Here is a 25,906-nt window from a genome sequence, read left to right as displayed (position 1 = left end):
GCAGGATACGGGCCAGGGCCTCAGCTGGGTGTCCAGACTGGGGACACCGGATCCTGGGGCTGCCCACGAGGATCCCACATGGATTCAGAACTTCGTTTCACAGGCCAAGGCCACTCAGAAGAGGAGATCCACCTTATTCCTGCCGCAGCCCTCTTCTTGTTTTATGAATGGGAAACGGAGGATATGCCTTCCCACTTCCCCTGGAGTTGGGGTGGAAGGTCAACAGGACCTGGGACCTCTTGCGGGGGTAGGCGGGGCAAAGACCCAAGCAAAAGACATACACGCTTTATTTTTCCATCCTTTAATCTTAAGCAAAAGAGACACAGGGGTTCAAAAATAAAAATTCCGTTTCCCCCCTCCCAAACCTTTACCCCAGCTCTGCCTCTGCAACCACCCCTTCCTCCCCAGCAGGGGCTGGAGTAGGGAAGGTACAGGCCTCTCCCGCTGGGAGGGGCAAGGCACTGGGGGGACATGGGGGCGGGGTGTGCCGAGCTCGGTGCTGGTCTCTTTCCAAATATAAATACATGTGTCAGATCTCCTGGGAAATCCTCCCCCACCCACCACCCAAGCACTCTCCTCTCTGCAGGTCTTTGGAGAGGGGGTGGGACAGGGGTGCCAGGCACCGGCTGGCCATGGGGCTGGCTGTGGTCTACTGCATCCGCTGGGTGTGTACCCCGCGAGACTCCTGCTGCTCATTGTAGAAGCGATGACACTCGGGGTCCCCCCGGATGGTGGGGGCTCCCTGGATCAGCTTCCCGGTGTTGGGATTCACACACCAGCACTCCCCACGCTGCCCGTTCAGAGACATCTTGCACTGAGGGGAGAAAAGGAGACATGAAGAACGTGCCCCTGCAGCTGCCATCTTTCCTCTCGTCGCTCAACCCAAGGTTTACTGAGCAGCTATGGTGGCACCAAGCCAGCGGTGCAGGTCCGTGCTTCTTAACCTTGAATGGGTGCCGGGGGATCTTGCTAAAATGCAGGTTCCCGTTCAGTGGGTCTGGGGTCGGCATGGCTAACAAGCTCCCATGTGACACTGGTGCTACTGGCCCAGGGACCAAGTTCTGATTAGCAAGGCTGTGGGGGGCACTCAAAGATGAAAAGGTTCAGCCCTCAGCTGCAGGGAGGTCCCATCCAGCAGGGGACCCGATATACTGAAGTTTAGTCATCATGTGAAGTGAAAAACGCACATAATGGTAAAGGCTAGCACAGGTCCTGCTATGTGCCAGACCCCATAAAGCAATCTTTACGCTGCTCGTCTACAGTTTGTATCTAACGTATATACAGTAAAACCTTGGATTGCGAGTAACATGGTTTGTGAGTGTTGCAAGACGAGCAAACATTTCTAATACATTTTAACGTGGTAAACGAGCAATGTCTTGCAATACGAGTAGTTTGTTTCCGGAACAAATTATGCTTGCAACCCAAGATATTACTGTATTTGTTTAATCCTCACAATCACCTTGTGAATTAGGTATCATTATTTCACCTCTTTACAGAGGATATTGCAGCACAGGTGGATTAATTTACCCACTGTCACACAGCTAGTAAGAGCCATAGCTGATATGCAAATGCAGGCATTTCCCCAGGGTCCCTACTCTACCCACAAATGCGGGACTCTTGCAAATCCCTTGAGTTACCCGTAAGGTACAGCACACAGCCTGTTTTTCATTAGAAGAGATCACTAGTTCTTTTGAGCTCGCAATGAGGTAGCTGGCTTACATTCAGAGGGCACGTGCACAAACAGCTTTTAACACTAGGATGACATTTAGAGAGAGGCAAGGTGCCTGCACCGGGAAAGAAGTGGAGAAGTGAGAAACACCCACTCAGGGATCAGCAGAGCCTCATATCCCATCTCCTGGCTCCACACACCCACCCTTTATGTCAATCCTGACTGCCCACCAGGATCACCAGGGGAGTTTTGAAAATTCTGGTACCCAGCAAGATCTCCAGACTCACAAAGCCTGAAACATTGGAGGGGCAGCCCTGGCATCTGTACTTTTTTGAAGTTGCCTAGCAGGTCCCCCTGTGCAGCCAGGGCTCAGAACCAGGGCTCAGAACTGCTGCTTGAAAACAGGAAATGGGATGGCTGGTGGAGCCCCTACTCCTCACCCCTCTGCCTCCCATCCTTTCTCTCCACCTGAAGTGACAGGCATATAAACTTGTTCTCCCGATAGAGGGGATGAGTTGAAGCAGGTGAGGGGTAGGCTGGCTAAAAGGCCAACCAATCAATATTAAACAGCCAACTAACAATAACAATCATCACCACAAACTCTATGCGGCTATATGAAAAATGCCGATAACGATCTAGAGAAATACTGTGTGAGCTCATTGATGATTAGAAGGCAGATGATTAGAACAGAGTACAAGGGGCGGGAGGAGAGGGCTCCGGGTGGTTTACTCACACTTTCCTAATTTTCTCTAATGCACTTCCATTGCTGTTCTAGTACCATTTTTAGAAATACTTTAAGTGACATTTCTCCATCCCTGATTCTCCATTCCCTGAGATCCGTGAAAATCAGAGGCTACTTGGTCAATGGTTTTACATCAGTGACTCTGGAAGTGTGGTCCACAGACCATCAGCATGCCCTGGGAGCTTGTTAGAAATGCAAACTCTTGATCCACCCCCAACCTTCTGAATGGCAGTCTTGGGGGGTCAGGCCTGGGAATAACTTACAGGTGACTAATGCTCAATAAATGTTGGGACATATTGGTGTAAGCCCACACACAGCTCTTCTCCAAGAGGCTCGCTCCCAACCTGGACAACAAGAGCTGCTGCTGGGTAGCTGGGTAAGTGGAGTCAGCCCCTGCCAGGCCCGAGGCCAGGGAGGGAAGCCCCAGCCCTCACACTGGCAGGTGACATCCCCATCACCTTACAGAAGTCTAGCTCTCCTGGGCTTGGCTCTCAGACCGCAGACGATTCCAGGTAGGTGAAGCAGAAACAAGGCACACCAGGGGCCCAGGGCAGAGGAGATCCTCTCTCACCTGTTTGAGGTTGTACAGGCCATGCTTGTCACAGTTGGGGATGTGCAAGGAATAGAGGTGCTCCAGGGGGCCCCGCTCATCTGGAAGGCGCATGGTGGAGATTCGCTCTAGGACCTGGTCCAGTTCCTGCTGGCAGGGGGTCTGTGGGCACAGATGGGCACAGAGGATTCTTAGAGAATGAGTTCACAAAACACTGGCCCTGGAGCAAGCTTAGAACGCTCATGTACGGGAAGGGACTTCCCCAAGGCCACACAGGGAGTGTTGGAGGAACAGGGATCTCTGACTCCAGCCCAGTGCGCTCACCATGGTGCCTCGCCCATCCCTAAAGAAAGTTGCATGGTGTGAGTTTTCACTCCTCCCCTCACTCTGTGTCAATGGCTTTCAGGGGTCAAGATGGGACCTACTTGCAAATACTGAATTCAAGTGGTTGTCTCTAGATACCTCTACCCCAACCCAGTGGCCCAAGCTCCATTCCTTTCCATAAACCCAACTGAGATCAAGACCCAAGACAGCAGAGCTAGGCTGGAAAGAGGACGGGGCAAGCTGAGTGAGGGGAGGGCATCGCAACGGGGAGGGCATCGCAACGAGAACGAGCACGTTCAAGTGGATCCAGCGTCATGTCTAACATCCTCTTTCCTCACCTAGGTCCCAAAGCCAAGCAGAAATGTGGGCGTTTTAGAAGGGACTTCAAACAACCGCATGCCCAATCCATTTCACAGCCATAGACACTGAGGCCCCCACAGATACTGCTGGGCTGCTCAGCCTGGAGGCCACTGAATATTAGGGGCAGAACCGGAAAGTACTTTACATGCAGGCAACACAGGACATGGATCTTATTGGGGCGCCCTCCCCTGCTGGGAGACTCCCGCTGCATATCCTCCCACCCCTCTGACCAGCCCCAACCCCATCCCCTCTCACCCTGGCAGGTGGGGGCCGAAGCTTCTTGGGCTCCTCCAGGCCGAGGTGATGCTTGCCACCTTTGCCCAGTTGGCGGTGTTGCTCCGTGACCTTCTCCCGTAACACCGCCAGCTCCTTCATGCCCGACGTGAAGGGCTTCCGGCCAGCACTGCCTCCGCCTCCTAACATGTTCGTGGTCCCGACCACGTGGTTCTCAACCAGGCCTCCCTCGGAGTGGTCATCGCCATTGTCTGCAGAGAGGAAGTGAAGAAAAGCTCCGGGTCCAGTACCCAGAGATGGGCCCTCCAGGGACTGTCAGGACCCCTGATAATGAGGACAGAGATAGCTAACATCTTAGCAACTGTGCTGAGCGATTTACGTGGATTATGGAGTTCGGTTTCACAGCAGCTCTGAGGTGGGCCTTATTAGCACCCTCCCTTAACCGCCTGCTCTGTTCTGCCTTCGTCCTAGGAAGCGGGGGCAGAACAAAGAAGGATGAACATGTCTTCTGGGCCCCCACCATGGGATGGGATTAAGTCCCTTCTCGGGTCATCATCATTCTTCCCTAGAAAACACCTCCCAGTGTCACCTGCCACTAATCCCCAACTTAAGGGATTCAGCCTTCATGGTCTGACAGGGCACGGATTGGGTGAGCTTTTAACACATGGCCTTGCCATGTCTGGCGAGCGAGTGAGAAGGTGCCACCACGTCACCCCAGAACCTAGTTTCCATCACCCCCTTCTGTGACTCTTCCTTTGCCCGGCTGCCCCCTCCTCTCATTCCCCTAGTGCCTTGCTCCAAGGGCTGCTACAGCAGTATCCCAGTGACCTGCCTTGTCCCCACGTCCAGCTGTGCATGCCACTGCCATCCCCCGTTACAAGAGCCCCAAGAACAGGAACGAAGACTCCCTCGACTTTGAGGTTTCATCTTATCGCGTCCAGACGTTTGTCCAAGGAGCATCTGTTAAGCCTCTTTCAGCTTTCTTAAACCGCTAGCTGGTCAACGACAGGGAAAGGCTCCTACTGTGTGCACAGCTCAGATGGAAGGGACCTTGACAGCAGCCCCCAACCACCACGGTCTCACGCTGGCTTAGGCATGTCCAGCCAGGGGAACAGAACCGTATGGAAGAGCGGGAACCAGGGAGACGAGGCCCCGAGCCGGAATGCAAACAGCCCCTTGTAAACACAACAGAGCAAACAGGGCCTCAGCATCCCCGCTGCCCAGCGTGGCTCCCCTGCAGGTCCCAAAAAGACCTGGGGGCAGAGGGAGAGTTTCTAAACAAATCTTACATGTTTTCTCTTCCCTTTTAAAGAGACTTCAGAAACTTACAGCCCCAAACACAACTGAATGGGGCGCTTAAAAATATTTCTACACACACGTCTCAGGCTAAGTGCCTAGTGGTTGGCAGTCCCTTCGGAATTTAGACATGGTGTGGTGGTCTCAGATAGATGGTCGCTGTCCTGGGCTGTGTCGTGTGGCGGGAAGAGCTGGCCCTTACTTGTGAAAAGGGGGTTGTGATACCTGCTCTGGGCTGTTGTGAGCTGTGGTATTCACTCATGCACCACCTAAGCGATGGGGCGCTCCTCCATGCCATGGGGGGCGGGGGGAGTGGCTGGCACCTACATTCACTGAGTGTGCTCCAGCAGATTCCTGGTGACGAGGCCCCAGCACGTCTCTGGCAAACAGAAGTGTTCCCCAGAGGTTTGCTCCGTTTGCTCCCATCCCCCCCTCCCCTGCCCTCCCGTCCCCTGATGCCTGGTCAGTCCTCACTGGCTACAGCAGGATCCCTTCTAGAACCTGGCACATCATCCACAGACGGGCAAACACTGGGTACGAGGGCGTCCTCAGTTCAGTCCCTGCTCTGCCACTTTTTATACCAACAGCATTTCTCCTGCACATATAACTTCTCTGTGCCTCCATTTCCTTAACTGTAAATTGATAGATAATAATAGTTTCCTACTTCGCAGAACTGTTGAGCATATGTTACGGCCTGGAACACAGAAACTCTACGTCATGGCGGTGGTAGTGATTACTTTGATGACGATGCTAATGATGACAGCGACGACAACTGCCTCAGTTATCTGCTACCTCGGCAATGTGGAACCCAACCAAGAACCAGGAGGCAGAGGGAGATAAGCCCCTGAGCATCAGAAGAGCTGTCTCCACGTCTGTGCATTGTCAGTCAAGCTCAGGTGCCTGCCTTCCTCACAAGATGCAGGGAGAACCAGCACATGAAGAACCCTAACAGTTCACAGCAGCATTGCTCCAGTAAGCCTGATTTCTGGATGGCTGATTTCCAAGGCCACCGCAGAATAAAATCAACAAAATTAAAAGGGGAAGAAGGCAGGCATGTGGACAGAGAGGCGAGGAGTATCAAATGGCAGGAAGGAAAGAGGACACTAAAAATAAAAAATAAGAACTCCGGGGACATTTAGTCATGGCCAACAACTCCACCCATCAGTGACCCTGAGCACTTCCACATCATGTACCCCCAAAATATGAGCTGTGCGGATATGGTGATAACCTTGAGATGGCCAAAAAGGGGCAGGGGTTCACATGTCAAGTATTCAACATTTTAAAAAAACAAAAAAAAAAGATTTCTATTCAAAATGGTTAAACTTTATAAAAAATTAAAAATTGAAATATTTAAATGCGTAATCCCTCCGAAACCTGGAAAACTCCTCTCGAGAAAGGCTATTGTCCCTGGGGCTCTGAGTAGCCTGGGTTTTATCATAAATAAACCAAGCGCAGATTAAATCCTGTTCCAGATGCCCCAACACCACCGGCAGGGAAAGGCCGATTTGAAGCAGTTGCCACCAAGCGGGGTGGGAGTCCTATTCCATCCTGTTCGATCAGACCCATCAGTTGGTCCCAACTTTCCTCTCCCACCATGCCTCTTTGAGGCTCAAACAGCAGAAACCCAGAGGCTCCAGAAGGAGTCCCAGTTCCCCAGCTCAGCTGCCCACCAGGTTCCACAGCATGGAGACACCTAGAAACTCTGCCTGGCTGCACATTGTCCCTGCCCAACCAGATCTGCACAGGGCAGCCCTCTGGGACTGGTCAGGTAGGTGGGGCCAACCATGAAGACAACCAACCCCTTTTCCTTCTTAGATAACAGAGGTAGAGGGCAGGAGGCTAGGGGAGAGAAGCTTGGGAGAGTGGGAAAAAACCTACTCGGACGGTCTGACTCAGCACCTCTCCATCTCCTTTACGTTAACCTTCAAAGCATAAGGCAGATGGCACGTGTGTGTGTGTGTGTGGGGGGGGGGTTGTCATCCCCATTCTCGCCACCTCGGTTTTCCTGCCATTTCCATCTCTACAGGATCCTCTACACTAGACCTGGTGGGACACTCTCAGGCTACTCCCTGTCCCCATCCCTGCAGGCACTGGCCCAGGGATCACAGGAGGAGGACAGCAAGGGTGCCTAGAAAAGTCCTTGGTCCCCTGCTGCATTGGGAAGCCCCCAGTTGCCCTTGCCCAAACCCTTGTACCTGAGGTCACCCTTGGCATAACCCCATCCTCACCGCACATTGCTGGCTTCCTGCCGACAGTGACAGGGAGAAATATCTGGAGACCTCAACACCATTTCCAGCACTCAACACCCTGTGTTCTACTCACATGGGAATTAGACGAGGGCTGGAGAAACACACTGCCGCCACTGCTGGAGCCATCCACTCCACTGTCAGAGGCCTGTGATTCTCAGAAGCCCAACTGGCTCCTCTCTCTTGGGAGGAGGCTCGCCTGCCCACCCCTAGGCCAGTCTCCGGTGGCTACAATGACACGTTCTCTGGGTGAAGCAGGGAATGCTCACTCGCCTGAACCCAATGCCTGGCACATCCTCTGGACCAGGTGCTCCCCACCTCAGCACTAATGGCACAGGGACCAGGTGGCTCTTCATAGTGGCTGTCCTATACATGGTAGGATGCTGAGCAGCACCCTGGGCCTCTACCCACCAGGTGCCACTGTCCCCCTCCTTAAGTTGTGACGATCAAAACTGTCTTCATGCATTACCAAATGGCACCTGGGGGGATAAAATCGCCCCACTTGAAAAGCATTGTTCAGGAGTTAGGCTTTATCCAGGGGCCGGAAAATTCCCTGGCCCAGTGCTGAAGAACCCAGGCCTCACATAAGCAGATCTGAGCTCCACTAATATTCCCCACCCTCAGCTAAGTAAGACCCCACCGTTCCATCCCCAGCCACACCTCCGGCCTCCTAGTCCACCTTCTTGGGGTGGGGGGGTTCTTCCCGGGGCATCCTCAAGGACTCGGCCTGCTGCTTCCTCTTCTCTGAGCTCTCCTGGACACTCGTATCAATGACAGGGCCAAAGATGCATCTCTCGGCAGAGTCCTAGAGGTCAGCACACAAAGAACGCCCTCCGCAAGCTCCGGGAACGTGTTTGATGAGAGACGGACATTCAAATGAGTGTGTGTCCAGGCCTGCAGGGCGCGTTCACTGGGCACAGCAGGCACAGTGCACAGGGGCCTAAAAAAGGTTTCCATTTCTTTCTTTTCTTTTCTTTTTTTTTTTAAGATTTTATTGGGGAATTGGGGAAAGGGACCAGCCAAGTTGTTCCTCACTCTTTGTTGTGGAGGGTGCCGGTCGCGATCTGGCTTCCCATCGGCAGCTCATGGCCTCTAAGCTCAAGGTGACGAGTTCAATCTTAGTTGCAGATGGGCGTAGCCACTATCCCATGCAGGAGTCGAACGAGCAGCCTTGTTAAGAGCGCACGCTCTATCCACTGAGCCATCTGGGTGGCAGCTCAGCTCAAGGTGCCGAGTTCAGTCTTAGTTGCGGGTGGGCATAGCCCATCATCAAACAGGCAATCTTGTTGTTAAACCAGCTGAGCCAACCTGCCACTTGTTGGCAGCTCAGCAGCAGCTCAGCTCAGGCACAGCGTCACTGGTCCATGTGGGAATCAAACCGGCGGCCCTGTTGCTCAGAGCTCTCTCTCTTAAGCCAACTCTTAACCAACTGAGCCAATCAGCTGGCCCTCCATTTCTTTTAATATCAGAAAAGAAAATAAGCTTTTAGGGCAAGGAAAATGTCTCACTATACAATACTGATGTATTCTCAGTTTGATAAAATATGATTGCATTTTTTTATGGAGGGAGGGGCCCACTAAGACAATAATGTCTAAGGCCCACCGAAGTCATTGATGAAGCTCCGCTCCACGTCCCAGAAGATGAGGGTCACCTGAGCAGGCTTCTCCCAGGAAGACCAAGTTGCCTTCCTGTCCTGAGATGGCCCCAACCCCTCTGAGGTGAAGGTCAGTTTGTCCGCCCTCACAGAGGCCTCCTGGATTCAAGGGGACGTTTCATTCCATGCCTTTATTGATCTCATCGCTGCCGACAAACATGCCAGTTAGATGAGGAAATCCCTGAGCCTCATTTGCTGACACACATGCTGACCCTCCACATCTTGAAACAGAAGCCCCAGGAAGGGAAATGAAATAGCTGACTGTGTGGAGATCAGAAAGGATTGTAGGCTGGGAAAAGCCTTGATTCCTTGACTGTTATCGTTCCCGGCCAACGAGATTCAAGAACTCAGGCTTCCAAGTCCAATCGCCTGATTACCAGCTTTACCACTTTGCTGTGCAGCCCTAGATTAGTTCCTTAAACTCTCTGTGCCTCCACTGCTTATCCGTAAAACCTGGACAAACAGCAGCCACCTCCAATGGGCAGCGGGAGGATTGCAAGATGCTGCATGTATTCACAGTGCTGAGCTCTCGGGCTGTTAGCTGCTTCCATTTCTCCCCCTCTCCCCCCTTCCCCATCCGCTGAGGGAGGGAAGTACCCACATGGCCTCCCTCGCTCGTTCAGACAAGGCCATTATCACACGTTACCAAGTTCTTCCCATACATTCTCTTATAGGTGACAAGAGCAGTCCGCAGGAAAACATTCCAGATGTAGAACTCCAGCTAGAGATGGAATTTGCCCTCAGAACAAAAATACCAAGTTGCATTTTTTTTTTCTGCCTAAGAGAGTTAGGTTCAGAATAATATTTATTAAGCAACCACTTATGTATGCAGCTCCGTGGGCTGCAGTGCAAAGGTCACGCTAAGAGACAGTTCTTAGCAACACAGATCCCAGAGCTGGAAAAGGCTTCGGGCTTGGAGATGACGCACAGGGAGCTCCAAGGCCCTGAAGAGATGTCCCCCCTGAAGATCAGTGAGCATCAGCTATCCTCTACACAGACTCAGGAAATGGGTCAAGACTGAAGCAGGGAACTTCCCAATTATATGCAGAAGGTAAAGCTTTTCCAAATAGAAGTGAGGGAGACAATAAAGGGAGGGTAGAGAGTCCCTAGTCTTTTTAGGGGAGGGCTGGAGGAGCAGGAAGAAGTCCCATCCTACTTTCCGTGTATTGCCACACCTTTCCACCTTATGCACCTGGAGAAGAGCTGGAGATGAGAAAGGCCGATGGAATGATAAGAAATGGATGAAGTGTCTCATTTTATAGATAGTAAACCCAAGGCCCAGAAGGACTACCATCTGGGTCTACAGGAGCACACAACTTCTCTGCCATCCTCAGAGGTGCTTCACAATTGGCATCGGGTCCACAATGCCTCACACCCAGCCTCTAATCTGGTGGGGAGGGAAGCTGGAAGCTACACTCCAGGAGAAAGCTTTGTCTGCTTCTATGCAGTCATACCCCGGTTTTTAAACTTCTATTTTGGCAAGCCCGCTTTCCCGTGACGTCATCTCGTTTGTAGCACTGACGACCTTACTCAGTGAATGAAAACCCTTGTGTCTAGCACATCCTTGCACTCATGAAAGCTCATTTTCTCCTAAGGTGACGATCTGACCTCAACGCTCCAATGGAGAGCGGGCCACTCCTGATCTAAGGGAGATCTTGAAGCACTCTTAGGAAAATACACCCAGAGAATCTAAAAGCAATCCCGTGTTCCTTCCTGCTTGAAGGGTGAGGCAGCTGTCCTTATTCAGGCCTGATAGGAAAAGGAGACCTTTTTCCAGAACCATCACACATCTTCATAGCAGGGTAATAGGTCCTTTCTTGCTTCTGAAGAAACCCAAGTCATTTTCCAACCTTCTCCTTAGTCTGTCTCATAATATCTGGAAATCCAAGAGCTGGAGCACTGCATAGATGATCTAATCCAACCACGGTTCTGTCATTCCCCCCAGCGGATTCACCTTTCAACAAGTAATGGCACTACAGGCCCTTCTAGAATGGATTTCGAGTAACAAGCCAGGGGTGCTGGCTGCCTTCCGGGTTCCACCCTAGCTGGGCATAGAACTCGCGTGGCTCGTTCTTGGTTGATTTCTCCCAAAACGCCCTTCACCTTGACATATGTTGGGCAACAGAATACATGCTAATTACCACCTCCCTCCTCCTTCCCAGACAACGTCTCCATTAACACCCATGGCAGCGGACAATTCATTAAGACACCCAACTGGGCAAAGAACTAACTCTGGGAGTCAAGAGCCCTGGATTCCTATCCTGGCTTTGCCACTTATGATACACCCATGATTTTGGCCAAACCCTTTAACTTCTTCGAGTTCTAATTTCTCAAGTCTGAAAAACGGGAATGATAATCCCACTAAAGTGAAGGCTGCTACTTAAATAGGATACAGTGTTACTATCACTCAAACTCCCAGCATGGGCAAAATCAAGCTTTAGAAGAAATGTGCAGAGAGGTGATGCATTTCTTGAATGCGTAAATGAACGGTATACTTGCCAGGTAGAAGGGAAGGATGGGTGATAGCTCATCTGTAGAATGGCCAAATGCATGGGGGGTGGGGATGAATTATAAGGGGGTTCTGGAAAACTACTCACATATTTCTTCTAAAGCTTGATTTTGTTCATTATATAAGTTCTGTACGTTGCAAAACATCAAAGCTCTCTGCCATTTGATGAACGTCCTTGTGCAAGTGTGAATTTGCTTAAATCACTTTACCTTTGTTCATAGAATACAGAGGAAGGAAGGGAGGGAGGGAGGGAGGGAGGGAGGGGCCATGCATGCACAGGTGAGGCAGGGTTCATAGGTAAACCACCAACACACAGGGAAACAGTTTTTGTTGGAAAGACTTTGAAGCCAGTCCCATTGGATGGCTGATTGTGGCCACTAGGCTCATTAACACAGCCCAGCAAGAGGCTGGGTGGGTAACGCAGTCCATGCTGGGAGGTGGAGAGGGAAGCAGAAACTAGAAATGGAGTAGAAAGGGGGGGCCTCTTTGTTATTTTTCAGCTAAAGTTTCACCTGAGGTCCTAGTCTCCCTGGGTGAGTGACACTGTTTATGTATATTCCTCTACTTTTTTTTTTTTTTTCAAAAGGTCAGAGGCAGCAGGTGGCAGTGCATGAATAGTGAATGCACGGAGGTCTGCTGTGGTCTAGGCTGGCACCCAGGACACATTCCAGTTTAGTTAATGATGTTCTCCTGTTCGGTCCACCCACCCCCTGGTGACAGCCAGCTTCATTGCCAACTCCCTTCCCATTCTTGCCCACTCTGAGCCCCTGCTCCCTACAAGGGAGCCAGCTGAGCACACCTGACATTTCTTAGATGCTACCATGTTCTGGGAGAAATCCCTTGGGAACAGACCAGTCGCTCCTCAGCATGTTTTTTTTTAACAAAAAGAGGTGGTCCTCCCCCTCTAAACTCCCCCTGGAGAAAATGGCTGCAAGCAACCTCCTCCTGTGTTCTAGATTCACTAGTCATCCAAGTTCTATGACACGAGTGCAAGAACTGGCCTTTCTCATCTGAGGACCGTCTTCTTGCATAATAGCTAGGACAGTCCTGTCACCCAGCTAAGTGTTGAAGAGTTTAAGAAAGTCCGTGAGTAGAGCAGCCAGTAGGCAGAGGCCCCCACCCTCACAAAGGGAAAGATCTGCTACTGGAGATGATGGCCTACAAAAGGCGGGCAGAGAGCCAACCACCTGCCAAGCCACCCCGAACCCTCTCTGGATTTCCTCTGGCACATCGGCTCTTGGGCTCAAGGCCGTGGCCAACCGTTGGTTCTAGTGAGGAAGCAAGCACAGAGCTGGCCTGGAGGCCCAAGGCTCTGACCCTGACGTTGCCACCATGCCTGGGCTCTGAGTGCCACCAGCAGGGTGTTGAAGGTGTGTAGGCTTCAGTGTGCTCATCTGTAAACTCAGGGAGTTAGACTAGGTGAATGGTTCCCAAACATAGCTGTTGCTCAGAAATCAACTGAAGCGCTATCTAAAAATAGAGTCCGGGACTCCAGCCCCAGAAGTTCAAAGACAGCAGTCTAGACAAAGGTCAAAGAATCTATATTTTTAACAACCCCCTTCAAACTCTAGCATTTCCAGGGCCCCATTCCTTTGTGATTCTCTCTCTCTCTCTCCTGCCTCAGTTTCCTGAAGAACTTCTTGGTGATGGGAGAAAAAAATGCCTCTTGCTTTTCAAGAGATATGGCTTCACACAGACAGTTTGCAAAGACGAAGCCGCATAAGCGGTTCCCGCCCATTGACGCATGGGTTCCTAAACAGACACACATGCGTGCTTGGATGCACACGGAGGAGCCCTTCCTGGCCAGGCATCATGGAGATTTCTAGAGTGTGCCCTCACATCGCCGTCTCCTGAGTGAGCAGAAACAGCACAGCCTCTGCAGAGCCTCCCTGCCTATGCACTCTCCAAAGGGCTGCTTTATAAACACCAGGGTCATTCCTGGAATCGCAAAGACCTGGGGAGGGTCAGGGCAGAGGCAGACAGTTTAAGAAAACAAAAACATGCTCAAATTCAGCCCAGGTCCCCTGGGCCTCTGGAGCCAGGCTGTCCTTGAAGAGCCAGAGAAATTGATACCAAGATGGCAAACAGCGCGATCAGCTTTCACTCCTTTCCATGGGTCCCAAACATTTCTCCTGTGGTTCAACGAAAGCCATCCGAGAATCTGGCAAGGTGACCTATCTGCCGAAGGCCCAAGTGAGTAGAGAGTGTGTTTGGTGCAAACTTGGACCAGCGGCTATGGGAACGGGGAGAATGTGCCTGACCCAGCAATTCTACTTCTCTGAGCCATGTACACAAAGGCCCATGCACAACAATGTTCATTATAGCGCTATTTGTACTTGTAAAAAAACTATTAGCAACCGGACTCAAGTCTTTCAATAGGTGGATGGATAAGTAACTCAAATACAATGGAACAACATACAGCAGTTAAAAATAGCTCTGACCTAATATCACTCATGTGATCTACTCAATATGAGTAGATCTCAAAAACCTAAGGTTGACAGGGGAAAAAGATGCACAATGAAACCTTTTATGTACATTTTCAATTTATTTCAGAGAACCAGTCTAGATAATGGTCATCCATTAGCAAATCTGTTTTGATAGGCAGGAGAAACACGGAACAATGCAATGCATGCCGATGGCTGCCTCTGGGATGGAGGGGCTGGGAACAGGAGGCTGGTCGAGAGACCAGACGAAGCTTTAAAAAAAGACTTAAAGCAAATATGACAACAAAACATCAACCACTCCCAGTTCTGGGTGGTAAAAACTGGTATTATTACGTTATTCTTAGTACTTTTCTGCATTTAAAAAAATTTTCTATTTAAAAAGTCACCTCTCTCACTCCATCCACTCCTCACCCTTCTTGTCAAGCAGGGGTATTAGTAAACTTGGGGTGCCCTTGGAACCCCACTGGCTGGAAGAGGACCATGGCCAACTTGCCTGCATCTCTCAGGGGCTAGTGCAGTGTCACCAGGGTCACCTGCCCCACCAGTCAGAGACTCACCACAAGTCAGGCTGTGGCAGGAAGAACTGGGAAATGAGTCTAAGAAAAGAAGATAGTGGAAGAGGGTCACAAGGTCAAAGGGGGAAGACGAAGGAATCAAGACACTCAGGCCTAAGAATGGAAAACCGAAAGACGAGCTCGTCCTGGGAGAGCGCAAAGGGCTCTGAGGCGCCCACAGGTGCACAGAGGGGGAGGTGCCCAAGGGCCAGTCATGCCCAGTGAAAGGGAGACACCGGTTCTTGTGCCTGGAGGACCAGAAAGGAAACAGCCTTCAACAGAAACAGGAGAGATCCAGGTTAGAAGCCACCCAAGAGTTTCATGGCAAAGAACTAAACCAAGTGACACATTGCACAATCTTCCTCCGGTGTAGTTTCGAAGAGCCTTGAGACTGAAGGAAGATAGACAATATGAACTCCAAGTCTCCAAAGCCCACTTGGCTGTGTTGATAAAGGGCCTCCCGGGGCCAAGCACTCTTGGAATTTGACTCACCTTTCTTCACAGCTCTCTAACCTGAGTGCACTGTCAAAAAGCCACAGGTCCACGCTTTTCCTTCCTCCTCCAAAAGATGGAAGCTTCTTAAAAGCACAAACTTGGACTTAGCTTCCAGGGAGCTTTCCCCCACGTCCCCTCCACCCCCCAATAAAAGTAGACATAATAAAAGGACAGGAAGGGAGACAGTGTGTGTGCTCAATTTACTCTTTGGGAAGGAAGAGACTGCGCTTTCTTCTTCCAAGGCTGAAGCAGCAGATAGATACCTGTCCAACTTGATTCTCTGGCTCCTGTGACTTTATTCACCACAAAGGACCCTCATTATTTCATATCAAGATCTTCCCAAAGAGCCTTGCTTGGTCAAAGGGCTAAAAGAGCATCCTGTTTATTTAGAGATTGTATACATCTCTACTGACTTGGTTTCTTCTTAGATAATATTTAATTTTTAAAATGCTTTTCTTGCCCCGCTCCAGGATCAAAAATTAGGTGCTACAGGTCACAACTGCATGTTTATGTAGTCAGTCTCGTAGCTTGCAGACATGATGTGCTCAATCACTGTTTCAATATTAGGAAAGCTGACTATCCAAAGAGCATCTCCCCACCCTCTGGCCGAGACTAGAGTATCACGTTATACTACTTCTCGTACTACTTCCCTCACCATCTAGCAGCACGAGTGGTTCGGAGTACGGAAAGGCAGTGAGCACACAGACGCTTGAGATGGGAGAGGAAGGGCCCGTCCCACATTCAAAGGACTGTCCCTATACTCCCATTGGAGGGATACAGACTGGGTCCCACTCACCTCTCTGCTCCCACCCTCCCCTTCCACGCGCCTCTTCTGCATCCTCAAAAGACTGTTCCCAGATCCTCCAGGCCCGACAGATTGAAGCCACAGGATGCAGAAAGAAACTAAAAACCTGCAAAGATGTCCAGGATTGCCGGCCACACTCTCAAACCAGCACAACAAGTGTCCTGAATATAAATAAGTGTCTTTAAATAGGTCACCATGCTTTTCTTTTTCTTTAACTAAAAGTTCACTAATTTTGTCTAATATACTACTGCATCACACCAGCTGTCTCCCTTGCTTATGCTCTCTTGGGTTAGAGGCAGGAAACTGAACCGGAGACAACCAGCAGAGCCAAGAAAAATCCTCACCTCTGGGGCATACATGGGCCACGATCTGCCATCAGCCATTGGTAGAATCATGAGTGACAATGCATGGGAGGCCATGGCTGCCCACTGGGAAACCCTCCACCACTGGCTCTTCTGGACTTCCCAAAGCAAAGGGCAGCTGTCTGGGTAAGCCACACCCCATGGAAGAAGCCACATCGCCTAACAGAATTCTTAAGTATCTCTTCTTAATACAGAACAATCAGAAAACATCGAGAACCAGGCATTTGCCATTCACTCTCCTTGTGTTCTGTGTGTAGCGATCAGAGGGAGCAGGAAGGAGGGGATCAGAACCTGTATGACCACATCTGATTATCGGAGTTTCGAACACCAAGTTTCTGTGTTAAGTGCTTTGTGTACATAACTTCGTTTTATCATCCATCACGTGAGGTTGATAATTTCTTATCCCCTCTCACACTTCACAAAAAAAGCCATAGGGTTTGAGGCCAACTGTACAAAGTCACGTAGGCAGTGGCAGAGCCAATACCCAACCCAGATTGTTTAAAGTCATATTTCTTACCCAACCAGGATGGTCACTTGGCATCAGCTAAGGAAAGACTCTCAACCAGATATTAACCCCAGAGCTTCATTTCTTCTGTTCCTCATCATCCTGCCCCCTCTCCATCTCCACAGGACCCCCATCCTCCTGGGGAAGGAAGCCATCAGTCATGTGCCAGCTGGCCCCACCCAACCGCAAGAGCCTTTAGGATCCAGTAAACCCATCCCACCCCCACCCTGCCTGACACAGCCCCTGCCACTGTTGCTATAGAAACTACCTGGCCTTATCAGGCTGTGGCAGGGGCAGGGCACAGAGGAATTGCCATTTGCATTTTATCTTGGCCTCAGGCTGCTAAGTTCGCAGAGGCAGCTTGGCACCTCCATCCAGAAGTCAAGACAATAGACCTAAGAGAAATTTCCTGGGGAGGTGCCTAAAGGAACATTTTTGAGAAGTTAGGCCTTAATTACTATCTCCCAGGGAAAAGGAGGTTTTCCAAGCAGCAGTATATAATTCACGGTTTCTTTGCATGTGTGCATCTGACAGAAGGGAGCCCTGGAATGGGAAACTGGAGACCCAGGCTCCACTCTGGTCCGTCCACTCTGGTCTGTGCCTGCCTTGGCATTTGAACCTGACTGCAGCCTTGACTTCTTCATCTGTCAAGTGGGGAGAATCCTGAGGCTAAAACAGAGATTTAAAAAAATAAAATCTACAGGCACTTTGGTAGAAGTAGACAATGTCTAGGAAAAAAATGTCATTATTTTGTCATTTATCCTTTGAGGTTGCCCCTTTGCTCACTGCACCTCCACAATCCAACTCAGATCTCTCCAGCTGGAAGCTCCCCATCTCCTCAACTCCCATCAAGATGGGACCCGCTGAGCACCCTCCTCTTGCTGTACGCCCACCCCCACCTCCCCAACTTACCAAGGCAGTCCTGGGCTCCGTGCCCTCCCCTCCTCGGCTTCCTGGCTTCCAGGGCTCAGTTCCTTGAATGAACACAGGCTGACACACCTACACCCGTCCGCTAATTAGAAACCTCCCCAGGCTCTGCTCAGGCCAACTGAACCAGGGTCTGTGGGCCAATTCTCCTGGCCCGCAGATGGAGGCCTGCCAGCCCCTGCCCCCTTCTCCCCAATCTTCACTCCTGCTCTGCCTCCCAACAGCCAGGAAGAGACGTGGAGCTGGCTCCAGAAGGGGCCCCAAGGGCTGCCAAATGCTCCCCCCCTTACAAAACAGGGGGAAGGGAAACATTTCCTGACTACAGTCCACTCTGTATTTCTTTCCGGGGGAGCGGCTTTCTGAGCAAGGTCTCCCTCTGCGTCCTGACTGACACCCAGGAGCTGAGCCAGCCCAGATCTTCCCTGGCTTTGTTAAGGCACAGGAGTGGTGAGGGGGAGGGGGAGGAAGGATGGGGGGATGGTCTGTTTTCCAGTAGAAAAAAAGATCTCCTATAGCCCATACACTCTACTCATTGTGGGGGTGAGGCAGGGGTGGGGACAGTTACTCTGGAACCTGAAAGCTAAGAAATTTCTCTGGACCGGACTACCCACCTGTAAAGTGGGCTTCCCCTCCTCACCACACACACCATGACGGCCCAGAGTCGAAGGGGACCGGCCATCCCAGCTTCTCAGCAGCAAATACTGTGCTTTGTCCTTACTGCCCTGGGTCTCACCACAAGCATATGCTGACCCCTGAAGGCTCAAGCGTCCTGTCTCCTCTGCTTCCTGAGGCCTCACCTCCATCAGGTGCCTGAGAACAGGCATCATTGTGCCCAGACAGGCTGTCACTCCAAGGACTTTCTGGGACCACAGATGGAATCAGGCATTAGGAAGAACGCCAGCACCCAGCATCCCCTCCCAGCATCCCCCAGTGAGATCCCTTAGCCCCCCAGTGAGATCCCTCAGCCCCCATCACACACACCAAATGCGATGCTGGTCCCCCCTTGGAGTGAGGTAAACTCTGGAGACTGGTAGTAAGGAAACGTCACTTTTTTGGTAGGAACATCCAGTTTCTTTGCCAGAATCACGTTCAACTTTCTGGCAACCTTGGCTCCAACAGGATGGATCTGAAAGCCCATTTTCCTGCCGCAGGAAATGGGCACCCAGGGGGTTTTTGCGGGCTCTGACAACTCAACAACTGCACCCCCTCACACATGCCCCATGTCCTAAGTGTGTCAGGACCAGTTCGGGTGTGCTTGACCCCACTGATCGGAAGCCTGGGTCCTTGCAGGTTTCCATCAGGGCATCCATACAGGAGGGAGCGTCCCACCCGAGCTGTGGCCTCATCCATCCTCCGGTCCTCTGAGCACAGGTAGCTGGAGAGCTGAGTCCTATAGGTTGGCTGGCCAGGTGAAGGCAGGACTCAGCCCTGTGCCGCCTGTTTATAAGCAGCAAGGCCAGCACAAGTACCCAGTGCCCAAAAACTCTGGGACCACCTCTGTCCCCCCAAAGTCCTTCCACCCCCAATCTGGGCACTCCGGAGTGAAGGTCCCATACCAAGAACAGCCAGTCCCAGACATAAGGACATGGGCCCCAAAGAGCACAACCTAACTCATCCATAAACAGTGCAAGCCTGTTGACTTCAAACCATTGTTTTGTCAACTGGGTTTATGCTGCATTTAAAATAGTTTCATTGCCCTTTCTACAAAGGGCTTCATTACTGTCTGTGAAAGCAGGTCAGAGGTACGGATATTTCCATTTTGTAGGTGAAGAGATAAAAATCAAGTGACTCGTTACAAAAACAAACAAACAAGAGCTTAGGTTTTATATGTATTATCTATCTTTATACACACACACACACGCGCGCGCACGCGCGCGCGCACGCGCGCAGGCAGGCACAGACCTATGGGGCTGGTTCTATCAATTCCTGATGTACAGATATGAAACTGAGGCTCATAGAGAATATCTCTGATGAGGCCCCTACACACCGTGGTAAAACCTTAGAGACGTGTCCCCGGCCTGACACAGCCCATTTGGCCCTCATGTTAAAGGCCGGCTACCTAAGCATCAGAAAGGAGATGTCGCTTGCCAAGACCAAAGCAGCTAACTAACCTACTATGTGCCAGACACTTTCCACTACCACAGTTGCCTTCACACGCACCCCACTTAAGACATACAATCAATCCTCCCCATATCACAAATGGGGAAGGCCCTTGCCCACCACCACTCAGGTTCTCAGAGACAGGTGAGCAGGTCAATTGACAGCACAGGCTTTCACCATCATCTCTTCTCACTCCCTTCATGCCGACCAGTTTTCTCCTCCAGAAGCCAGCCCACCTGGGGCCCTCTGGTCTCTCCTGCCTGCTGCGTGCTGGCCATGGTCATCTCAGGGGAGGCGAGGGAATGCGAATAACTGAACACAGCAAGTGATGAACCAACACCAGGATGTCACCTGCACATGGCAGGTGTTCAGGACCAAACCTCCTGGCTGATAGGGTCACAGGCTTTTTCTGCCAACATTTCCATTCCTCGGTTGGCCAGAGGAAAGGCAGCCAGGTGACTTTCTCATCCTATCACTCAGCTGCTAAGGTGCCTCTTCACTAAACCCGAGTCCAAAAGCCTCCCTGGTAGGGCTGTCAGAGACAGAAGACAAAGCAGGCAAAGTCAGTTCCTAACAGGAGAAGGACAGATGGGAGGACGGCTGATCTCCTGGCAGCTGCCTGCCACTTCAGCAAAACGTTGACCAGTGATAGCAAGGAGAAGCAGAGGGGCCTAGAACATCTGCCAAGCAGACCGCCAGTTTCCCTAGTGAATAGAAAGTATAACCTCGCTCCTCTGAGCCTTGGTTTCCGCAGGACCAGCTATAGCACGAACCCTCCTAGAAGGAAATAGCTATTTCCCCAGCCCCAAAGCCCAGCCCCTACACTGCCTGCCTGCCACCCGCCTCATTTAAGGATTTGATGAGATTCCAGTCCTCGGTCACCTATGTGGTCTCCCTCTAACTGGACCCCTGAGGGAGGCCGGGGCCAACATATTTTCCATGTCATTTTTCTCGAGACCTGTCCGCCTACTTAGAGTCCGGCTGGGTGTCCAAGACCAGGCCACAATGGGAGAGGCATGGGACGGGAGAAGACGGGGTGGAGAACGCAGGGGAGAAAAGGGGCAGCTGGGAACAGAGAAGAGGCTGAAGCGAAACGCAGTGTCTGGACATGGAATCACTTTAAAAATAATAACCGAGATCCTTTTTTTCTTTTTGTAGTGTTGTACAATAGAACGTGAAGGGAGCCAACAACGAAACCAAATGTGGGCATACTCTTGATTTTCTGTTCCTCCCTCCTTCCTTTTAGCCCCTGCCCTCAACCCCCAACACACACACACACACACACACACACACACACACACACACACACACACACAGGATGAGAAAAAAAGCTCCAATTCTGCATTTTATTAGAGCCAAGAATTTTCGGAACTTCCTCATATCAAAACTTAGCAGTAGTACCATTTTCTACGGCAGAGAACAGTTAATCGGAGAACCAACTAGAAGCTAACCTGACAATTGGGCTAGAGAGCCGTGAATCTCTCAAAGTAAGTCCTTAAATGTCTGACATTGGGTGACTGAATATGCTCCTGCTCTCAGGCAACCCACGGGTATCTTCACAGGACTAACTTCCACATAGCCCCCTAATCCAGAGGACTGATGTGCCTGAAATTTTGTTTGAAAGCTCAGTGCTAAGGTATGCTACCAGCGAGACCCATATCAGCCTCCCTTTTCCCTTTGCCTGCCAGGAAACTCAATAGGCTGATTTGGCCGAGAACCACTGCATGGGTGGACCCCTCACGACCATCACAGACGTGTTATTCTTTCCCCCTAGGCTCCATTGCCTCTTCTAATTCAAGGTCTTTAGCCCTGTTTTTGTTATTGTGAGATCTTTTGACACTGTTACACAGGATTTGCTTTTTTTTTTCCTCAAAGCTTCTTCAAGGATCTCATCAAAAGAATGGATGGGGTCATTCACCACACAAAGGGAACCTGTCTTGGATGAACACTTGACTTGGGTGGAAGGTGGGTAGGGAGACTACAGGCCAATACCCTGGAGTTCTATGACTTCCTCAAATCCCAGCCCTCCAGCACAATGGCACCCCAAGGCCACTGCCTGCCTAGGTGGTCTAGGACCCGTCCAGCCAAGGCCAGGGTGCACAGAGCCACGCCCTGCTTGGTCCCCATAGCCAGGCAGCAGCCCTCAGCTCCCCCATCTCCTCCTTCCAACGAGGTGGTGACTCAGGCGCAGCAGCTTAGCAGAGCTAGCTGTGCATGCACCGTCTAGAAGTGGGGAGGGGGATGGAAGGTAGTGGTGTTAGCCATCAGTGACAGCGGGTCCCACTCATTCCCCAAGTCTATTTTAGGACTCTGAACTCAGTATGCAAATTTATGCAAGACAAGATGCAAAGCCGTGCTTCCAGCCAGAAGTCCCATTGCTTTTCTCCCCCTTTTTTTGAAACTGCACTGAACCACTGTAAATCAGTGTTCGCCTCTGCCCCCCTTTATCCTCCTGGAGCAACTGCAGATGCAAAGCCTCCCTAGCCCGCCGGCCGGCTGGCTGGCTGGCCGGCCAGCCTGTCTGCCTGTCTGCCTGCCTGCCTTCTGTCTGTCTGTCTGTGTCTGCCTGCCTGCCTGCCTGCCCTGGGACTTTGAATAACTGCACATTTCTACAGCACCTTTTTATGTACAACAGGCCAGACGGCCACTTGGGCAGCTCCGCCCCTCAGCATAATCCCCGGTATTATAAACTGCAGGGAAAGACGCAGGGAGATGCTGAGGGAGGCCCTGAATTCTGAAAGTACCCGACCTGGCCCAAACCCCTCTTCCCCAACTTTTCTCAGCACTTCTGCCCACTGCACCACCAAACACAGCCACGCACTTTTAAGGTCCAGACTTCTTGAAAATCTCAGTGTCCTCAGTGTCCCCCTCCCATTTTTCTTCCAGACCCACCCACTCCAATCCCCCAGTCTGACTCCAGGGTTTCTTTGAACCAAATCCCAGCCCATCACCCCCAGGGGATGCAGGCTTAGCACCACTGAAGTGCCCACCCCCACCCCCTGCGTCCCAGCCATCCCCAGGAAGCCAGCAACACAGCCCCTGAGTCCTGGGAACAAAGACAAAAGAGCTAACAGCAAAGCCGGAACTGCTGGGGTTTGCTGCCTCGAAATGAGTGGGTATGTTTAAAATTCTCAAAAGCAACCTGCTCAAAGAGGAATGCAGGCTGGGATGGGGGGAGGCTGACTCGTCGTCGGAGGGGGGAAGAGAAGGGATGGGAGATGCAGAGCAGCGTTCAGGGCTAAGGTCTCCTCTGGGCCATGCTCAGTCCCTGCCCCCCACCCAGCTCAGACCTCTCCATGAATGTCCCCCTCCCTGCCCCAGCCCCACGCCCTCTTCTACTCAGAAGCCTCAAAGCGTGCCACTCTTTCTTCCCAGCACCTCTGCAAGCCCAGGCTTCTCCCCACCGTGCCCCCTTCCCCCAGCCCTACTGGTGCCTCAGGCACCCTGCTCGTGATCACTTCTTTCCAATGTGCCCATAAGGCTTCCACATCGAGCTTCCAGCCCCAGCCCCCACCTTTGTGTCCCCTCTTCAGCCTGGAGCACAAGAGAAAAATGTGGAAAGCATCTGTCTGGGCTTTGGGAGAAGGCTAACGAGGCAGCTGGAACTACTGGTGGAAAGGAGTCCCATAACTAGGCAGAAAATCCACAGTGACACTCTCCCCATGAGCTCACCCCATTGTCCCCGGGCTCCCCCCCCCACCCCCACACCACAAACGCCCCCTTCAGGCTCCGGGAAGAAGTGAATGAGCAATTTCTGCATCTGTTCCCTTCGGAAGACCCTAACCTGCTTCTGGGGTTTGGGAAACAGGAGGGCTGGCTTTCAGGTTGAGAGTGAGACGTGGAAAGGGCAGAGAAGGACATGTACCACGCACTTTTTTCAAAGTCAAAATCCAAATGATTCCATGAACTTGGAGGCCTTTTGAAAAGCTCACCCCGCTGAGGACGATGTTTAGTTTGTCAGAGTTCAGCTCAAGAGACCACAGTGGACCACAGCGTGCGATGGGGTGTAGGAAGGTAGGGCTGGGGACAGGCGCCAGCAGCGAAAGGGCCTTCGCAGAATCTTTTTCCTTTTATGATGACTTTCCATGAGAAGCAGGGGGGAAGGGTTAACTTTGAGACAGGCTGGGGAGGGGAGCAAGCCGTAGGGAGAAGCAAGGGACTAGGGGTTCTGCTGGGAGGAAGCCCTAACTTGCTCTGCACTCAGTCAAAATGCGCCAGAGAAATAGAAAAAGATTTCAACTCCTACTCCTAATTCTGTTCTCTAGAACAGGAAAAAAACAATATCAGGATAGAGGAAAGGGGGCGGGGGAGTCCCTGGGGGAGAGGGCAGTTGTACAGCCACCGCAGAAGCAGAGAAGCAAGCAAGAATGTTTTCACTTTTTTTTCTTTCCTTTTCCTTCTTTCCTTCCTTCATTCCTCCCTCTCTCCCTCCCTCCGTCCCTTCCTCCTTCCTTTCTTTTCTCTCTCTCTCTCTCTCTCTCTCTCTCTCTCTCTCTCTCTCTCTCTCTTTCTTTTTTTTTCCCCCCAACTTTGAGAAACTTGGTCAGACTCGCTTGCTTTTTAAACAGCGGTAGGCAGTGGACACATTTTACCACTGTCTCCAAGAGGAAAGAAAATAATTACAGCTTCCTCCAGACCCCTGGGGCAGGCGGCTTTTGTAATTTTAAAAACATGCAAACAAACTAAAAAAGTGAGATCCTTATAGTTTAGTTATGTCCCTCAAAAAAACTTTTGGGGAAGATGAGGGCCCCTTACAAAGAACCTCAGGGTCCCCATTCTATCGGAAAAGATGGGGGTGGGGGAAGGGACACCGCGCTCCGGCAAGAGTAGCTGCGACCATCGCCCAGGCATCGTCCAGCTTCCGCCCGGGGGCCCAGACACTAAACTGAGCACCACTGCCCCCGCCCCGGGACTGCAGCCGGCGACCCGGCTTAAGTTACACTGACTCAGCTGCTAGGGTCTCTTCCTCGCCTCCCAAATGCCCCTCTTTTATTTTTCTACATAGTAGCAAGAGCCTTCCTCGTTCTCTATGTAAAACAGCAGCGTCCGTTTTTATTTTTTTCCTAAGCAACCCACCCTGCCAGGTGCCAACAAGTCCTTTCTTCCCACCGCACAATCCCAGTAGCAGGAAGGGACCCTCAACTCGCCGCTGCCTTCTCCTAGCGCCCCTCCCCTCCCCAGAGGTCCTCAGGGTCACCGGCACCCGGCACTCGGCACCCGCCACCTCCGCCCCCCAGCAGCGTCCTCCACCAGGACCTTTCCAGGACCCTTGGGTTCCTACACCCACATATCTGACCAACCCCCTCCTCCTCAGTAACCCCCCTTCCAAAATAGAAGTCAGGGTACGTTCCACCCGGGAAAACCATGATCTCAGGGGTGCCTTTCCTTTCCCCGTTTATCCGCGCAAATTAGTAGCCAGGTTCCTCCGCGCGCTCTAACTCCAGTGCCTTCCCCGGCCTGACTTTCGGGTTCCCTTCCCAATAGTCTGCCGGAGTCCGCCGGGAGCTGGACAAGGACTCCGCTCTACCTCCGCTTAAACGTTCTGAGGGCCCGCTGCACACTCCTTCTCTGCTGAAGGGCGGCCAGCCCAGCCCCCGGCCACCCTCCAAGTTTCTCGCAACTAGTTGTCCCAGCCTGCGTTACCTGCAACCTGCTCGGGGCTGGTGCCGTACTCGGCGTCGCGGCGCTTCTCGCAAGTGCCGGCGCCCAGGACCAAAGCCTGCAGAGGCAGCTCGGAGTCCGGGTGGGGATAGCAGCGCAGCCCCTGGGCGCAGCGCGGGGTGTAGACGCCGCACGCCTCGCCCTCCAGCCGGGCGCACACAGAGCAGCAGCCGCAGCCCGGCTCCCGGACCAGCTCGGCGCAGGGCGCCCCAGACACCGCTGGCTGGGTCCCGCAGGCGGCCAGGCGCTCCGGCGTGCAGGGCGGGCAGCGGAACAGCACCTCGGCGCGCACGTCCGCGCCCAGCAGCAGCAGCAGCAGCGGCGGCAGGAGCAGCGGCAGCGCGGGGCCGCCCAGTCTCGGCAGCATGTTGGCGACGGTGAGCGCGACTGCAGCGAGCAAGCGGGCAGGTGGCACGGCCCTGAGAGCGCGGGAGCCGCCTCCTGGGCTTCTTTCTCCTCCCCTGCTGCC

At 52.0% G+C, this 25,906-nt stretch overlaps 1 protein-coding gene across 1 annotated transcript; it reads right to left on the bottom strand.

The window, feature by feature from the left end:
* Positions 1–284: 284 nt before the first annotated feature.
* On the bottom strand, positions 285–25,906 carry IGFBP2 (insulin like growth factor binding protein 2). Its single transcript, XM_019638357.1, has 4 exons — positions 25,420–25,906; positions 3,901–4,130; positions 2,983–3,123; positions 285–814 (listed from the first exon to the last, which is right to left on the bottom strand). The coding sequence occupies exons 1-4, from the start codon at positions 25,802–25,804 to the stop codon at positions 650–652; spliced, it is 921 nt and encodes a 306-aa protein (XP_019493902.1). The 5' UTR covers positions 25,805–25,906; the 3' UTR covers positions 285–649.

The sequence above is a fragment of the Hipposideros armiger genome, unplaced genomic scaffold (genome assembly GCF_001890085.2).
Source record: "Hipposideros armiger isolate ML-2016 unplaced genomic scaffold, ASM189008v1 scaffold_38, whole genome shotgun sequence".
Taxonomy (NCBI): domain Eukaryota; kingdom Metazoa; phylum Chordata; class Mammalia; order Chiroptera; family Hipposideridae; genus Hipposideros; species Hipposideros armiger.
The sequence above is the reverse complement of the archived record's forward strand: the minus strand, read 5'-3'. Positions and strand labels throughout refer to the sequence as shown.

Bases quoted from the DNA above. Each gene is read 5' to 3' on its own strand.
- IGFBP2 (XM_019638357.1), bottom strand. From the start codon at position 25,804: ATGCTGCCGAGACTGGGCGGCCCCGCGCTGCCGCTGCTCCTGCCGCCG. The intron at 3,124-3,900 runs GTGAGAGGGGAT...CTGTGCCCACAG, and splicing joins TTCGGCCCCCACCTGCCAGG to ACCCCCTGCCAGCAGGAACT. The intron at 815-2,982 runs GTGAGAGAGGAT...TTCTCCCCTCAG, and splicing joins GCCTGTACAACCTCAAACAG to TGCAAGATGTCTCTGAACGG.